Below are 19,539 nucleotides of genomic sequence, written 5' to 3'. Positions count from 1 at the left end.
TATGTCACCGCCACATAGGGAAGAACAATGTCAGGCACACATCAATTACATTGCCATATGTCTGCTCAGGCTTAGAATGGCTGACCACTCGGAGAATGACATAATACCTACAAAGAAACCGAACAAAAGGTCATTAAAGGAATTGGCATAAAACCCCTTTATTAGTCCATCCATGGTTATAGAACGACACTGCACAGAGGAGGGCACACACACCATTGATAGAAAATATTACACACCGCACCTAGGCCATCCAAACCACTGACTATAAAGAAGATCAATTGTGGCAATGAGTCATATACAGGGGATGCCGACACCTACAGATGCCAAAACATTCCTATATAGGGACCACCATCTCAATATGCAGAAATGACTACTGCCCCATAGACGTCATTGTAAGTACACCCCAAGATTACTTTACTGTGACAAGATCAATTGTGTCCTATGAAAACTCAAAGAAAAGAGGGGGGAACATAACATAGATATGGAAAGAACATAGGAATATGGTGAAATGTATGAAGGTGCTCGGCATACTGAGCTGTGATATCTGTAGAGGGACGGACTCCATATTAACATCCTGGATATGGATTAGAATAGGAGGCCATAAAAGCCCCTGTAGGTGTAATGTGGAGGGGGCACAATACCTTTCTCCATGTAGTGTATAATAAATAGAACATGGTATTGGAAAGTTTGCTGCCAGCCATGATGTTTGCACAAACCTGTTTCGATCATTTCCCTGACCACGTCACGAGCGTGCCCCTCTATGGTGACGAGAGCCCCCAATGTGCTGCGAGTCTGCTGGGACAATTTGCCTCCTCGCAAATTGCTCCAAATACCCAGATGTACCTCTATAAAACCCTGCTACAAACAGCATGGAAAACTCAATGCAGATGGATTAAATTTATGCTGGTATTATGGGAAATCCCATACAATGTCTTCCCTTATTGGTAGATATGACGAGAGTAGAGATGAGCGAATGGATTTGCAGGACTCTGGTCCAACAGTCCGGTCAGTATTCCACGGCCGCAGGACCGGAGCCCCGTGAACCGGCATCTCCGGCTCCTCTTTTGATGTCGATGTCATAGTTGTGGTGTGAGGCACAAATGACATCACGCCTGGCCGGCTAATCAAAAGAGGAGCCAGGGATGCCGGTATGTAAGAGGCGGTTAGCAAGGCTCCCATCCAACAGCCACAGACTACTAACCTGCTCTCTTAGACCAAGGTCCTGCAAATTTAGTTGCGCATCTCTAGACAAGATGCATGAATCAATGCAAAATCCCAACAATACTATGGAGCCTTTTGGGTACCTTCAAGATATTGAGCCGCTGTACAACTGCAACCCCCAGGAGAAGACCCCTGGGCAAGAACACTACATGGGCTCTTTGCAGTCTAATAACGTACTGTTAAATAAGCTGCTTGCATCTTTGGATGTGAATGTGGGTCCCCTTACCTCTGTTGCACCAATGGTATATCCCCCCCTGGAAACTCCTATAAGCTGCGTCTCTGGGTATGACAGTCTATTAGCAGGAGAACTCATGAAGTCTGTCTATGAATGTATATATATGTATTTCTCCCAGAAAATTATTACAATTACACGTTTTGTTGTTCACATGTTTATTTCATTTGTGTATATTGGAACAACACAAAAAGAAGATATTAGTCTACAATTTTGGTTCTCAAGTCCTCAGACAGTTCTCTTCTCCTCTTTCTGTTCTCCCTGCTTAGTGTGGCACGTAACAACGCAAAGACTGAGTCAACTTTTCCCCTTTGTATCAGGTTTCAGGTGTGATTTTCATATTGCCCGCACCTTTTACTTGCCACAGGTGAGTTTGAACGAGCATCACATGCTTGAAACAAAATTGTTTACCCACAATTTTGGAAAGATGCCAACAATTTTGTCCGACCCATTTATGGGGTTTTGTGTGAAATTATATCCAATTTGCCTTTTTTTGTGTTGTTCCAATACATACAAAGGAAATAAACATGTGTATAACAGAAAATACACATGCAATTTTTTATGGAAAAATACTTCATTTTCTGGAACAACTTCAAGGGTGCCAACACTTCCGGCCATGACTGTTTATAGTGAAGCAACCTTGATCAGTAAAGGAGCTTATGCCGTACCTCCGGGCCACTGCTGATAGCTTCATGCACTTCACTTGTCCAGAACATGAGACACACAGAGCACGACCTGTCCCGGCCATTCCCTCACCCAGTCTTTTCTTGCAGTCGCAGGGTATGCCTTTTAAAAAAGAAAGTTAAATTACGTTGACAGAAGCATTTAAGAGAGGGACAACCTTACTAGTATTATCTAGCAAATTAATTTCTACCGATTGCAGGTAGAAGATCTGCTACCTGGCTCTATTGCAAGAGATACATCATCCACAAATCATTCACTGCCGCCAAATAATCTTATACAAATATAAAAGAACTAGATGGTGGCCCGATTCTAATGCATCGGGTATTCTAGAATAGGTATGCGGCCGACCGGGTGCAATCAGCAGAGCTGTGTTTAAATTTGGCGCCAAAATCGCTGATTGGTCGCGTTCGGCAACCGCGACCAATCAGCAAAGCGGTGTTTAAATTTGGCGGCAATATCGATGATTGGTCGCGGGCGGCGGCCGCGACCAATCAGCGAACCGTGTTAGTGAGGACTGGAGAGCGTGTTTAAATTTGGCACCAAAATCGCTGATTAGTCGCGACCAATCAGCCGAGCGGTGTTTAAATTTGGCGCCAATACTGCTGACTGGTCATGGCCGCCGACCGCGACCAATCAGCAGAGCGATGCACAGCGGGTTTAAATTCGGCGCCAAAATCACAGATTGGTCGCCGGCCGCGACCAAACAGCAGAGCATTCTTTAAATTTGGCGCCAAAATCGCTCATTGGTCGAGGCCGGCGACAGCGAACAATCAGCAGAGCGTTGTTTAAATTTGGCGCCAATCTCGCTGATTGGTCGCGGCCGGTGGTTGCGACCAATCAGCAGAGTGAGGTTTAAATTTGGCGCCAATACTGCTGACTGGTCACGGCCGACAACCGCGACCAATCAGCAGAGCGTTGTTTAAATTTTGCGCCAATACTGCTGATTGATCTCGGCCAGCGACCGCGATCAATCAGCAGAGCGTTGCTTAAATTTGGCGCCAATCTCGTTGATTGGACGCGTCCGGCGTCCGCGTCCAATCAGCACAGCAGTGTTTAAATGTGGCGACAAGATCGGTGAATGGTCGCGGCCGCTATTTAAATGTGGCGCCCAAATCGGTGATTGGTTGCGGGCAGCGGACGCGACCAATCAGCAGAGCGGTGTTTAACTTTAGCGCCAAGATCACTGATTGGTCGGGTGTGGAGAGCGCGACCAATCAGCGAATCGTATTGGTGAGGAGCGGGGAACGGAATCGTATTAGAGAGGACAGGGGAGCGCCCCTGCCTGTGCGGCTACTTCCGCTGCGAGAACCCGGGACATGAGCGGGCGCTCGGAGCAGAAGTATCCCGACCCGCAGCACCGCTCCCCGGTCCTCCCTTCACAACCTAGCCGCTGATGTCGCCACAGTATCCGCAGGGTGTTACAAAGGTCCGAACATTTGTGTTCAAAATCGCTGATTGGTCGCTGGCGCTGCCCGCGACCAATCACCGATTTGGGCGCCAATTTTAAATATCGGCCGCGACCAATCACCGATCTTGGCTCCACATTTAAACACCGCTGTGCTGATTGGTCGCCGACGCTGGGCGCGACCAATCACCGATTTTGGCGCCACATTTAAATTTAAATAGCGGCCGCGACCAATTGGATGTCAGCGCCGCTCCCCGGTCCTCCCTTCACACCCTAGCCGCATGGATGTCAGCGCCGCTGCCTGTGCGGATAGTTCCGCTGCAAGAACCCGGGACATGAGCGGGCGCTCGCAGCAGAAGTATCCGGACTCGCAGCGCCGCTCCCCGGTCCTCCCTTCACACCCTAGCCACTGATGTCCCCACAGTATCCGCATGGTGTTACAAAGGTCAGGACATCTGTGTTAAAAATCGCTGATTGGTCGCTGGCGCTGGCCGCGACCAATCACCGATCTTGGCGGCAAATTCAAACACCGCTGTGCTGATTGGTCGCCGACGCTGTGCGCGACCAATCACCAATTTTGGCGGCACATTTAAATAGCGTCCGCGACCAATCAGTACAGCGGTGTTTAAATGTTGAGCCAAGATCGGTGATTGGTCGCGGCCGATATTTAAATTTGGCGCCTAAATCGGTGATTGGTCGGCGGCAGCGTCAGCGACCAATCAGCGATTTTTAACACAAATGTCCGGACCTTTGTAACACCATGCGGATACTGTGGGGACATCAGCGGCTAGGGTGTGAAGGGAGGACCGGGGAGCGGCGCTGCGGGTCGGGATACTTCTGCTGCGAGCGCCCGCTCATGTCCCGGGTTCTCGGAGCGGAAGTATCCGCACAGGCAGCGGCGCTGACATCCATGCGGCTAGGGCGTGAAGGGAGCACCGGGGAGCGGCGCTGACATCCAGTTGGTCGCGGCCGCTATTTAAATGTGCCGCACAAATCGGTGATTGATCGCTGACTTGGCCCGCAACCAATCACTGATCTTGCGGCCAAAGTTAAACACTACGGTGCTAATTGGTCGCGGACACTGACAGCGACCAATCACCGATTTGGGCGCCACATTCAAATATCGGCCGCGACCAATCACCGATCTTGGCTCCACATTTAAACACCGCTGTGCTGATTGGTCGCCGACGCTGGGCGCGACCAATCACCGATTTTGGTGCCACATTTAAATAGCGTCCGCGACCAATCCGCACAGCGGTGTTTAAATGTGGAGCCAAGATCGGTGATTGGTCGCGGCCGATATTTGAATGTGGCGCCAAAATCGGTGATTGGTCGCTGTCAGCGTCCGCGACCAATCAGCACCGTAGTGTTTAACTTTTGCGGCAAGATCCGTGATTGGTTGTGGGCCAAGACCGCGACCAATCACCGATTTGTGCGGCACTTTTAAATAGCGTCCGCGACCAATTGGATGTCAGCGCCGCTCCCCGTTCCTCCCTTCACACCCTAGCCGCATGGATGTCAGCGGCGCTGCCTGTGCGGATACTTCCGCTCCGAGAACCCGGGACATGAGCGGGCGCTCGGAGCAGAAGTATCCCGACCCGCAGCGCCGCTACCCGGTCCTCCCTTCACACCCTAGCCGCTGATGTCCCCACAGTATCCGCATGTTGTTACAAAGGTCCGGACATTTGTGTTAAAAATCGCTGATTGGTCGCTGGCGCTGCCCGCGACCAATCACCGATTTGGGCGCCAAATTTAAATATCGGCCGCGACCAATCACCGATCTTGGCTCCACATTTAAACACCGCTGTGCTGATTGGTCGCGGCTGATATTTAAATTTGGCGCCCAAATCGGTGATTGGTCGCGGGCAGCGCCAGCGACCAATCATCGATTTTTAACACAAATGTCCGGACCTTTGTAAGACCATGCGGATACAGTGGGGACATCAGCGGCTAGGGTGTTAAGGGAGGACCGGGGAGCGGCGCTGCGAGTCCAGATACTTCTGCTGCGAGCGCCCGCTCATGTCCCGGGTTCTCGGAGCGGAAGTATCCGCACAGGCAGCGCCGCTGACATCCATGCGGCTAGGGTGTGAAGGGAGGACCGGGGAGCGGCGCTGACATCCATGCGGCTAGGGTGTGAAGGGAGGACCGGGGAGTGGCGCTGACATCCAATTGGTCACGGACGCTATTTAAAAGTGCCGCACAAATCGGTGATTGGTCGCTATCTTGGCCCGCGACCAATGACTGATCTTGGCGCCAAAGTTAAACACTATTGTGCTGATTGGTCGCGGACGCTGACCGCGACCAATCACCGATTTGGGCGCCAAATTGAAATATCGGCCGCGACCAATCACCGATTTTGGCGCCAAATTTAAATATCGGCCGCGACCAATCACCACAGCGGTGTTTAAATGTGGAGCCAAGATCGGTGATTGGTCGCGGGCAGCGTCGGCGACCAATCAGCACAGCGGTGTTTAAGTTTTGCGCTAAGATCAGTGATTGGTCGGGTCCGAAGACCGCGATCAATCATCGAATCGTCTTGGTGAGGACCGGGGAGCGGCGCTGCCTGTGCGGCTACTTCCGCTGCGAGAACCCGGGACATAGCGGGCACTCACAGCAGAAGTATCCCGACCCGCAGCGCCGCTCCCCGGTCCTCCCTTCTGCATGGAGGTCAGCGACGCCGGCGGTCCTTCCGCTGCTACCGGCCGGGAGATGAGCGCCTCGCGGCGCTCATCTTCCGGCTGCATCTCCATCCCGCAGATGGGTCCGTCGGTCGGGTTCCTTCTGCTGTTGCCGGCCGGGAGATGAGCACCTTGCGCCGGTCATCTCCCGGCTGCATCGCCGCTCAGCTCCGTCCCGCAGATGAGCCGCTAACGGCCGCCATCTTTTTTTAGAAATCCCCCGGCGCTGATTGGCCGCTGCCGGACCAATGAGCGACGCGGGATTTCCTGGACAGACAGACACACAGACACACAGACAGACAGACGGGATAAGACGATTATATATATAGACTAGATTAGTTCCAATTAATGCTTTTGGTCTGTAGGTAGATCCGTACCATTCGTGACCGAGCAATAACATCATGCACGCTCCTTAACATGACATCTTCCCCTTGGATGAGCCACTTCTCCACGGCCCCCCGAGCCTCGGAGGTGGAGATGGTCTGGATGAGCTCTACGCGTTCCCCCTCGGTGCTGTACATGGCTTTGATGTCCAGGTTAGGAAGGAGCTCCAGCTTTGCTATGCCTTCAAAGCCCTTCTTTAGATGTGGTTGGACCCGCAGAGGATCTTTAGTCTCAGAGAGAATTTCTAGCATTTCGTCGTTGGACAGGAAGAAAAAGCTAAAGCGAAAATGCACAATATGATAAAGATGTCATTAAAGTATTGGGTCAGGCGCCATTTGTATTAGTGTCTATGTGAGAAAATAGAAAAGCAAAGCTTTAAAGTAAAGATTCAGTCCCCATACACATTGGATTAAAATAGTTTAAACCTGACGATTGCAGCAGGACCGGCCTACCCACTGATGTGTATGGGGGTCTCCTGACTCTCCCCCGATAGAGGATGTCAGGGCCAGAAGGATCGGGCAGATGGGATTTCAATACCCGGTCTTTTGGTTCTCAGGGGAGATAACCCGCTGCCGGAGGTGTCCAGTACCGACTTTCTCCTCTCTCCCCATTAAAACCACATGACTGTTCAGCAGAATAGGTGGGAGTCAGGAGAAATAGCCAAATAACCATTCAGACCACGGGTATCTCATATGTCATGCGTATGGTTAGCTTAAAGGGGCTATCCAGCTTTGGGAACTTTTTTTTATTTAACTGAAATGTGTATTCCCATCTCCAGGATTCTACCCCAATATGTAGTATGCGTAATAATAATAATATTAGCAAATACCTCCAATTAGAAGTTTAGTATAGTTCTTCTGATTTGTTTTGTCGCTTACCCCATGTGCAGGGCATTGCAGTAGCTTAGGTTACGACCACTAGCAAATAACTGTCACTATATGAGTGGTCGTAACCATGGATACCGAAGCTACTGCAATGCCTTGCACATGGGGAAAGCGACATAGTGAATCAGAAGAACTATACTACACTTCTAATTGGAGGTATTTGCTAATATTATTATTATTACTACGCCTACTACATATTGGGATAGGATCTTGGAGATGGGAATACCCATTTAATTGCGAGTATTTGTGACAATTCAGTTTCATTAAAAATGTTGCACCGTTAGGCTTTTTGTTTCCTGCACATTCAGCTTTGATGTGATCTGTGGTCATAAATCGGCTAAGAGGAGCTGAAAAAAGACCGATTAAAAATAAGTCCAATAGCCAGCGCAACACAGAGCCAATAGAAGGCAAACAGTGCAAAATTATTAATGAAATCCAATTACAAAAATGATTTCAATGCGTTTAAATAAGAAAAAAAAATATTTAAGGAATATATACAATCATTGCAACAAGTGAAAGGACTATACCGTGGGAAAAAAGCCTCTTCTTCTCCAGATAGGCATTCAGCCCTTTCATGATTTTATCCAGAAGCACATTGCTGTCCTGAAGTTTCTCCAGAAGTCCGGTCAGAGAAGTGGCGCTTAAAACCTAAAACAAAGTAGATAGCCCATAAGTAAGATTCCATTATATAGTTATAGAGACTGAAAAAAGGTCACATTCATTGACTATTGTGCCAATAGTTCATATTAAAAAAAAAATTAGAACCTATTTGGATAGAAAATAGAAGATGCGGGAGGCTGGAGTCCAGGCAGTGCGGAGCCCCATAACCCGGGATCCTTGTGATGGAAGCATCAGGACACGGACTCTTGGAAAACATCAATCCTGGATGCAAGATGACCGTGCTTTCTTGTATCAGTCCACCATGAAGCATCCATTTACCTTCGGGTCTTTAACGCAATGTTTCATGATCTCTCTCCAGTTTCTGTCCACAGTCTGGAATAAGCGTCCTTCTTCAGGCATTTGCTGCATGATGTCCTCAGAAGAGAAGATTAAAGCCACTGGGTCGGCACCTTCAGCCATTCATCAATGGTTTCCTGGATCCTTATCAGTCGTTCCTCCCATTGCTTAAAGGAGGAGAGCAAAAAGTTAATTACACATAAAATGAAAAGGATAGAAAAAAAATGCTATCATTTTAGAAGATAAATTATCAATGGATATGAATTCTGAATTGTTGGACATTTGTAGGGAAAGTTTGGTGAGACTCCTTGATACCATCCCCTTTACATGTAAGCTGGAGCCGCATGTAACTTTAGCCTCGGAGATCCTAATGAAACCTTAGCTTCTGCTAATAAGCAAGTGAAGATTTTAAGCTGAGTGACAACATTTACTGTGGGTGGGAACTCCTTAATCCCTTCAGGACCGGATAATTTTTTGTTTTGCATTTTTTCCTTCCCTTCTTCAAAAAGCCATACATTTTTTAATTTTTCCATTGATATAGCTGCAAGAGGCTATGTAATGTGCTGTAGCTTAACCACTTCCCAACATATGACATACTGTTAAGCCATATGCCATGTTCCTGCAGATGTGCAAAATTTGGACCTGGGCCCCCACCAGCATGTTGGTCAGATGTATGGGCCCTTGTAGCATTCTAGATCCGATAATGATGCGCGTGTTCGTCCCTGCCTTGGATGTTTCCCATTGTAGCCCCATCCTATAATAATGTCTCTCATTCTAGGCCCCTTCCTGGTATAATGTTCCCCATCCTGCGCCCCTTCCTGTTATAATATCCCCGATCCTGGGCCTCTTCCTGTTATAATATCCACCTTCTGTGTATAATACCCCCCATCCTGAGCCCCTTTCAGCAATAACGTCCCAATCCTGGGCTCCTTCCTGGTATAATGTCCTTGGTCCTGGGCCTCTTACTGTAATAATGTCCCCCATCCTGGCCCCTTCCTGTAACAATGTCCCCAATCCTGGTACAATGTCCCCCATCCTATAACAATGTCCTCCATCCTGGTATCCTGTCCCCCATCCTAGGCCCCATTCTGGTATAATGACCTCCATCCTTGTGCCCTTCCTGGTGTAATGTCCTTCATCCTGGCCCATGTCATGGTATAATGACCCCCATTCTGGTATAATGCTCCCTATCCTGGGCCCTTTCCTTGTATAATGTTCCCCATCCTGGGCCCCTTCTTTATATAATGCTCCCCATCCTGGGCCCCTTCCTTGTCTAATTCTCCCCACCCTGAGCCCCTTCCTTGTCTAATGCTCCCCATCCTTGGCCCTTTCCTGGTATAATGTTCTGTCGTTCTTTTCTAATACATTAAATAAACAAAAATAAATGATTCTTCTTACCTTCCTGCGCTCCCACGACATGCGGCGTCTTCTTCTGTAGCTGATTTCAGTGTGCCGGCAAGGGCAGCGCATGACGTCACTTCCATGCGTCGCTCGTGACTGGCACGCCGACATCAGCTACTGGCCTTTGATTGGCTGGCGGCATGCATTGCAGCTCAGGGACCCGGCATGTCCCTGCGCAGCAATATACTTCAGCCGAATGTGCGTCCTCAGACTGTGGAAGTGCCATAAATATATGAGATGGGAATACCACTCTGCCACTGTGCGTTCCTTTATGCACTTTACCCTCCTTTTTGGCACTCTTTGTGGTAAGAGACTACCTTAAAAAATGTTTTATGTGACATGTATCTGATTATTTGTGGGCAGGAGCATTATTTAGATGGATACCTGATGCATATGGCAAGTGTAAATCCAATGACTATGGAATACTTATGGATTACTTTTTGATATATTATTACACTCATTGGATTGTCTTGATATACTAACCTTATGCTATATTATCTATATTGCTCATGTCCCACTGTGACCATATGCGTGACCATATATGTATACTTTGTAACATATCTTGCTACATTGGTAATCTAATTAGTGTCTTTATACTATCCGTATTATGTCATTTCTCTTTTTACTATGTACGTTTTTTAACTTGATGGAATAAAAATTTATATTTTTTACGCCAATTAACTCTTTCTTCTCCTATGTACCCATGTGTTTCATGAGTTGGCTCAGTTTGGCAAATCTGGGATATATTTCCCCCCGGATATGCCAACTTTACCCCTATAGGGTCTATTTAGTTGTATCACTCTGAGTCTATGTCTGATCCAGAGATACAATAATGAACATGAATCCTTATATATCACGGATCTTGCAGCCGCCTTTACCTGCTTGGACATAAGTGTTACATAGTTACATAGTTTAAAAGGCCGAAAAAAGACAAGCGTCCATCCAGTTCAGCCTATTTCTTGTGCACTGCAGCTATTCCGCAGCGTTGATCCAGGGGAAGGCAAAAAAAAACCATGCGGTATAGGCCAATTTACATCATTGAGGAAAAATTCACTTCCCGACTCCAATCTGGCAGTCAGATTAAATCCCTGGATTAATTAACTATCACTAAGCATAAGATGTAATTTTATTGTTCTCAAGAAAGGCGTCCAGGCCTCTCTTGAACTCATTAAGTGAGTTGGACATCACCACTTCCTCTCCCAGAGAATTCCAGAGTCTCACAGCTCTGACCGTAAAGAATCCCCTTCTATGCTGGTGCAGGAACCTCCTTTCCTCCAGACGCATAGTGTGCCCCCTCGTCTTTGTCACCATCCTTGGTATAAACAGGTCATGGGAGAGATCTCTGTACAGCCCCCTGATGTATTTATACATGTTTATGAGGTCTCCCCTAAGCCTTCTCTTTTCCAACGTAAATAGGCCTAATTTGGACAACCTCTCTGGGTATTCTAGTCCCTCCATTCCCTTTATTACCTTAGTCGCCCTCCTTTGTACCCTCTCTAGCTCCAATATGTCTTTCCTGAGTACCGGAGCCCAGAACTGTGCACAATATTCTAAGTGCGGCCTTACCAGCGCTTTATACAGAGGAAGAACAATGTTCTCATCATATGCCCCTATTCCTCTTCTGATGCATGCCATGACTCTATTTGCCTTCGCAGCTGCTGCCTGACACTGGGCACTCCAATTTAATTTGCTGTTAACCAAGACGCCCAGGTCCTTCTCCATGTCAGATTTCCCCAACGGTTTCCCATTTAATATGTATGGGTGACTGCTGTTTTTCTTTCCCATGTGCATGACCTTACATTTATCGGCATTGAACCCCATTTGCCATTTTTTGGCCCAACTCCCCAATTTATCTAAATCCTCCTGTAGCTGTGCCCTATCCTCATCTGTATTAACTACGTTACAAAGTTTAGTATCATCTGCAAATATTGCTATTTTACTATGCAACCCTTCCACTAGATCATTAATAAATATATTAAATAATATAGGGCCCAAGACAGACCCTTGAGGCACCCCGCTAGTCGAGACGCAGTTATAAAAGGAATCCAATTTGTCCGCATTAATCAACTGCAGGGCATCTTGATTGGCAAATAGATTGATCACTTTGGGGTACCAAGTGTTCAGCAACTTTTCTTCTGTCTTGGCACAAGCCAAGGATACGCTGTTCCTCAGGGATTCACATTCTACAGGACCCCTGGACCCGACAAAGAATAAAGCACTTTATCATATTAAACCTGACAGGGCACACCTGTGAGGTGAAGACCATTTCCGGTGACTACCTCTAGAAGCTCATCAAGAGAACGCCAAGAGTGTGCAAAGCAGTCATCAAAGCAAAAGGGGGCTACTCTGAAGAACCTAGAATATAAGACATATTTTCAGTTGTTTCACACTTTTTTGTTAAGTATATAATTCCACATGGGTTAATTCATAGTTTTGATGCCTTCAGTGTGAATGTACAATTTTCATAGTCATGAAAATACAGAAAAATCTTTAAATGAGAAGGTGTGTCCAAACTTTTGGTCTGTACTGTATATATCCACCCATATACAGTATACATATACACACATAGAATCATAGAATCATAGAATCATAGAATGGTAGAGTTGGAAGGGACCTCCTGGGTCATCTGGTCCAACCCCCTGCTCAAAGCAGGATTCACTAGATCATCTCAGACAGATGTCTGTCCAGCCTCTGTTTGAAGACGTCCATTGAAGGGGAACTCACCACCTCTCGTGGCAGCCTGTTCCACTCATTAATCACCCTAACTGTCAAAAAGTTTTTTCTAATATCTAATCTGTGTCTCCTCCCATTTAGTTTCATCCCATTGCTTCTAGTCTTTCCTTGTGCAAATGAGAATAAAGATGATCCTTCTACAATGTGACAGCCCTTGACATATTTGTAGACAGCTATTAAGTCTCCTCTCAGTCTTCTTTTTTGCAAGCTAAACATTCCCAAATCCTGCAACCGTTCCTCATAGGACATGGTTTGCAGACCAGTCACCATTCTGGTCGCTCTTCTCTGAACTTGCTCCAGTTTGTCGATGTCTTTTTTAAAATGTGGTGCCCAAAACTGTACACAGTATTCCAGATGAGGTCTGACCAAAGAGGAGTAAAGACCGATAATGACTTCACGTGATCTAGACTGTATGCTTCTGTTAATACATCCCAGAATTGTATTTGCCTTTTTTGCTGCTGCATCACACTGTTGACTCATGTTCAGTCTATGATCTATTAGTATACCTAAGTCTTTTTCACATGTACTGTTGCTTAGCTCTATTCCTCCCATTCTGTATATGCTTTTTGCATTTTTATTGCCCAGATGTAGTACTTTGCATTTTCCCCTGTTAAAAACCATTCTGTTGGTTGCTGCCCACTGCTCCAGTTTATTTAGGTCTTTTTGAATCCTCTCTCTCTCTTCTCTAGTATTAGCTATCCCTCCTAGCTTTGTGTCATCAGCAAATTTAATCAGTTTACCCTCAATTCCTTCGTCTAAATCATTGATAAAGATGTTGAACAATACAGGTCCCAGGACGGAGCCCTGTGGTACCCCACTTGAGACATTCATCCAGCTGGATGTGAAGCCATTTACAACCACCCTTTGAGTTCGATCACTAAGCCAGTTATGAATCCACCTAACAGTTGCCTGGTCCATTGCATACTTGGTCATTTTTTCAATAAGGATGATGTGAGATACTTTGTCAAATGCTTTGCTGAAGTCAAGATATACTATATCTACAGCATTTCCCTGATCCACCCAGTCAGTGATTCTGTCATAGAAGGAAATTAAGTTAGTTTGACATGACTTGTTAGTTACAAACCCATGCTGACTCTGGTTAATCACTTCATTCTTATCCATGTACTTACATACATGTTGTTTAATAATTTGTTCAAAGATCTTTCCTGGTATAGAAGTCAGACTCACCGGCCTATAGTTCCCTGGGTCCACCTTCTTCCCCTTTTTGAAGATAGGAACAACATTTGCTCTTCTCCAGTCTTCTGGGACTTCTCCTGTTCTCCAAGAATTTTCAAAGATTATGGAGAGTGGTTCTAAAATTTCTTCTACAATCTCCTTCAGTACTCTGGGGTGTAATTCATCTGGACCTGGAGACTTGAACTCATTTATGTTAGCTAAATATTCCCTCACAATCTTTCTGTTTACTGATAACTTGGATTCCTCTATTCCTTTAAAAGGACAGTGAAGATCAGTTGATGTTACATTTTCTTTCTGAGAGAAAACAGATGCAAAATAGGAATTAAAAAGTTCGGCCTTCTCAACATCCTCTCTTACCATTTCTCCATTTTCATCCTGTAAAAATCCTATAGCATCTTTGACTTTTCTTTTACTTTTGACATACAGTACTTTTGACATATACAGTATACATATATACACACCCATATACAGTATACATATATATACACACATATACAGTATACATATATACACACATATACAGTATACATATATACACACATATACAGTATGCATATATACACCCATATACAGTATACATATATACACACATATACCAGTATACATATATATACACCCATATACAGTATACATATATATACACACTTATACAGTATACATATATACACACCCAGTATACAGTATATATATATACACACCCATATACAGTATATATATATATATATATATACACACACCCATATACAGTATACATATATACACACATATACAGTATACATATATACACACATATACAGTATACATATATACACATATATACACACATATACACACACATACCAGTATACATATATATATATACACACGCCCATATACAGTATACAGTGGTGGCCAAAAGTATTGGCACCCCTGCAATTCTGTCAGATAATGCTCAATTTCTTCCTGAAAATGATTGCAATCATAAATTCTTTGGTATTATTCTCTTCATTTAATTTGTCTTCAATGAAAAAAACACAAAAAGAATTGTCCTAGAGCCAGATTGGATATAATTCCACACCAAACCTAAAAAAGGGGGTGGACAAAAGTATTGGCACCCTTTGAAAAATCATGTGATGCTTCTCTAATTCGTGTAATTAACAGCACATGTAACTTACCTGTGGCACCTAACAGGTGTTGGCAATAGCTAAATCACACTTGCAGCCAGTTAACATGGATTAAAGTTAACTCAGCCTCTGTCCTGTGTCCTTGTGTGTACCACATTGAGCATGGAGAAAAGAAAGAAGACCAAAGAACTGTCTGAGGACTTGAGAAACCAAATTGTGAGGAAGCATGAGCAATCTCAAGGCTACAAGTCCATCTCCAAAGACCTGAATGTTCCTGTGTCTTCCGTGCGCAGTGTCATCAAGAAGTGTAAAGCCCATGGCACTGTGGCTAACCTCCCTAGATGTGGACGGAAAAAAAAATTGACGAGAGATTTCAACGCAAGATTGTGCGGATGGTGGATAAAGAACCTCGACTAACATCCAAACAAGTTCAAGCTGCCCTGCAGTCCGAGGGTACAGCAGTGTCAACCCATACTATCCGTTGGCGTCTGAATGAAAAGGGACTGTATGGTAGGATACCCAGGAAGACCCCACTTCTTACCCCGAGACATAAAAAAGCCAGGCTGGAGTTTGCCAAAACTTACCTGAGAAAGCCTAAAACGTTTTGGAAGAATGTTCTCTGGTCAGATGAGACAAAAGTAGAGCTTTTTGGGAAAAAGCATCAACATAGAGTGTACAGGAAAAAAAAAGAGGCATTCAAAGAAAAGAACACGGTCCCTACAATCAAACATGGCGGAGGTTCCCTGATGTTTTGGGGTTGCTTTGCTGCCTCTGGCACTGGACTGCTTGACCGTGTGCATGGCATTATGAAGTCTGAAGACTACCAACAAATTTTGCAGCATAATGTAGGGCCCAGTGTGAGAAAGCTGGGTCTCCCTCAGAGGTCATGGGTCTTCCAGCAGGACAATGACCCAAAACACACTTCCAAAAGCACTATAAAATGGTTTTAGAGAAAGCACTGGAGACTTCTAAGGTGGCCAGCAATGAGTCCAGACCTGAATCCCATAGAACACCTGTGGAGAGATCTCAAAATGGCAGTTTGGAGAAGGCTCCCTTCAAATATCAGGGACCTGGAGCAGTTTGAAGTGACCGCGGGCAAGGCCGCGCATTGGTATCTATGATCTGGCCCAGCAAGATCCCCACACACAGACTCTATCTTGACAACCGTATCTTTACTCGCATACATTTTTAACACAGCAAAGAAAAAAAAACAATAAATGACAACCGTAAATATGCACAGTAATAACGTGTACTGATAAGCTGACCCTCACTGTCCCTACTCACACGTTACCAGTCCTTTACTCCAGAAGGATGTGTCCCCCGTCGCAGGCCTGTCTGTCTTTGCAGGAAGGCGTCCCAGCCGGAAAAAAAACAGGAACAGCAGAATTCGCGGAAACAAAGGAAGGGATACTTCGGCCTCTCGCCAGAGGTCCCGCTTACAGTCTCTCTGATCCGGATAGAAGCTCTGGTGGGTCCCCTTATGTAGTCCACACTCCAGTAGCTGGGAGTGTAACAGCTGAATCCTTCAGCAGTGCAGGAGCTGGGGAAGGCTCCGAGGATATGGTGTCAGATAGAAGAAATCACGTTGAGAGTCTCTTCTGCGCCACACACGAGGGCCTGCACACCGTCCTGGCTCTTTTCACAGACCACAGCAGACTCTGCGCGCGCTTTTTCCTGCTTCCCACTTTGGTCACGTGACTCTCTAGGGCGGGACACAGGAGGCTCAGTCTTTTTCTCTGTCATCACACCCTGCGCAGGTGCAACCTCTGGCCACAAGGTGGCAACATCATCCCGTGTAATCACTTCTGTAACAGGCTCTATATCAATTATCACAGAACAGCCAGAGACGGCCAGCTCACTACAAGTTTGCCAAAGAAGAATGGTCTACAATTCCAGCAGAGCATTGTAAGAAACTCATTGATGGTTACCGGAAGCGGTTGTTCGCAGTTATTTTGGCTAAAGGTTGTGCAACCAAGTATTAGGCTGAGGGTGCCAATACTTTTGTCCGGCCCATTTTTGGAGTTTTGTGTGAAATGATCAATGATTTTATTTTTGCTTCATTCTCTTTTGTGTTTTTCCTTGCAAGCAAATTAAATGAAGATAATAATACCAAAGAATTTGTGATTGCAATCATTTTCAGGAAGAAACTGAGTATTATCTGACAGAATTGCAGGGGTGCCAATACTTTTGGCCAGCACTGTACATATATATATACACACACATACAGCATACATATATACACCCATATACAGTATACATATACACACATCTACAGTATACATATATATACACCTATATACAGTATACATATATACACACCCATATACAGTATACATATATACACAGTATAGATATACACACACATATACAGTATACATATATATACACACACATACAGTATACATATATACACACCCATATACAGTATACATATACACACCCATATACAGTATACATATATACACACCCATATACAGTATACATATATATATACATACAGTATGCATATACACATATACAGTATACATATATATATATACATACATATAGAGTATCTATAATATAACGCTACAAGCGTCCCTCTGTCTGAAGCCTTTATAGTCTGCGCTAGTGCGACACGCCTGCACAGTCTGGCTCCAGACTGAAGAACGCATGGAGCCGTTACAGGTAAGAGGAGTGTATGGTGCAGGAGATCACGGTATGCGTATACACTGAACACATACCGCAATCTCTGGCGCCATACTTACATACTTACCTGACCGGGATGAGCGCTACCGCGGCGCTTCTGTTCGGTCCGGAGTCCGGGGGAAGAGGGAAGCGTTGAAATCGGCACATGCGCATAGCGCTATCCGGCGCCATTTTACTGAAGACACATTTGCAATGTGTCTTCAGCAAAATGGAGCCGGACAGCGTGGTATGAGCACACGCGTACTTCGGCGCCGCACTCCTCCCCCGGCCTCCAGCAGAACGGGAAACAGCGCTGGAGCACAGGGAAGAAAGGTGAGTATAAGTGTTTATTTTCTTGTATGTGTGTGTAGCATGATAGGGATGAGGGGTGCCATACATACCAGGATTGGGGGGTGAGGGGTGCCATACATACCAGGATTGGGGGGTGAGAGGACCATACATACTAGGATTGGCGGGTGAGGGGACTATCCATACCAAGATTGGGGGGTGAGGGGTGCCATGCATACCAGGATTGGGGGGTAAGGGGACCATGCATAACAGGATTGGGGGTGAGGGGACCATGCATAACAGGATTGGGGGTGAGGGGTGCCATGCATAACAGGATTGGGGGTGAGGGGTGCCATGCATATCAGGATAGGGATGAGGGGTACCATGCATACCAGGATTGGGGATGTGAGGGGGTACCATAGATACCAGAATAGGGATGAGGGGGTACCATGCATACCAGGATTGGGGGTGAGGGGTACCATGTATACCAGAATTGGGGGGTGAGGGGACCATGCATACCAGGATTGGGGCTGAGGGGTGCCATGTATACCAGAATTGGGGGGGGGACCATGCATACCAGGATTGGGGATGAGGGGTGCCATGCATACCAGGATTGGGGAATGAGGGGTGCCATGCATACCAGGATTGGGGAATGAGGGGTGCCATGCATACCAGGATTGGGGGTGAGGGGTGCCATGCATACCAGGATTGGGGAATGAGGGGTGCCAAGTATACCAGGATTGGGGGTGAGGGGTGCCATGCATACCAGGAATGGGGGGTGAGGGGTGCCATGTATACCAGGATTGGGAGGTGAGGTGACCATGCATACCAGGATTGGGGGGTGAGTGGACCATGCATACCAGAATTAGGGGGTGAGGGGTGCCATGTATACCAGGATTGGGGAATGAGGGATGCCATGTATACCAGAATTGAGGGGTGAGGGGACCATGTATACCAGGATATGGGGATGAGGGGTGCCATTTATACCAGGATTGGGGGTGAGGGGTGCCATGCATACCAGGATTGGAGAATGAGGGGTGCCATGTATACCAGGATTGGGGGGTGAGGGGACCATGCATACCAGGATTGGGGGGTGTGGGGACCATGCATACCAGGATTGGGGGGTGAGGGGACCATGCATACCAGGATTGGGGGGTGAGGGGACCATGCATACCAGGATTGGGGGGTGATGGGTGCCATGTATACCAGGATTGGGGAATGAGGGGTGCCATGCATACCAGGATTGGGGAATGAGGGGTGCCATGCATACCAGGATTGGGGAATGAGGGGTGCCATGTATACCAGGATTGGGGGTGAGGGGTGCCAAGTATACCAGGATTGGGGGTGAGGGGTGCCATGCATACCAGGATTGGGGGGTGAGGGTTGCCATGTATACCAGGATTGGGAGGTGAGGTGACCATGCATACCAGGATTGGGGAATGAGGGATGCCATGTATACCAGAATTGGGGGGTGAGGGGACCATACATACCAGGATTGGGGGGTGAGGGGACCATGCATACCAGAATTAGGGGGTGAGGGGTGCCATGTATACCAGGATTGGGGAATGAGGGATGCCATGTATACCAGAATTGAGGGGTGAGGGGACCATGTATACCAGGATTGGGGGATGAGGGGTGCCATGTATACCAGGATTGGGGGTGAGGGGTGCCATGCATACCAGGATTGGAGAATGAGGGGTGCCAT

The 19,539-nt window shown here is 46.5% G+C and overlaps 1 protein-coding gene across 1 annotated transcript in view; it reads right to left on the bottom strand.

The window, feature by feature from the left end:
- Window positions 1-2,141: 2,141 nt before the first annotated feature.
- Window positions 2,142-19,539, bottom strand: part of LOC141191483 (dynein axonemal heavy chain 12-like) — an 18,411-nt gene continuing 1,013 nt past the window's right edge. The window contains exons 2-5 of the mRNA XM_073661382.1: window positions 8,428-8,612; window positions 8,016-8,136; window positions 6,598-6,880; window positions 2,142-2,239 (exon numbers count right to left, since the gene is read on the bottom strand). Coding sequence (XP_073517483.1) covers window positions 6,849-6,880; window positions 8,016-8,136; window positions 8,428-8,568 — 294 coding nt within the window. The 5' untranslated portion in view covers window positions 8,569-8,612 and the 3' untranslated portion in view covers window positions 2,142-2,239; window positions 6,598-6,848. The remainder of the gene's footprint in view (window positions 2,240-6,597; window positions 6,881-8,015; window positions 8,137-8,427; window positions 8,613-19,539) is intronic.

Source organism: Phyllobates terribilis, unplaced genomic scaffold (genome assembly GCF_046119375.1).
Source record: "Phyllobates terribilis strain yellow unplaced genomic scaffold, ASM4611937v1 Scaffold_46__1_contigs__length_10046794, whole genome shotgun sequence".
NCBI classification, from domain to species: domain Eukaryota; kingdom Metazoa; phylum Chordata; class Amphibia; order Anura; family Dendrobatidae; genus Phyllobates; species Phyllobates terribilis.
This window is presented reverse-complemented; position numbering and strand designations above follow the sequence as displayed.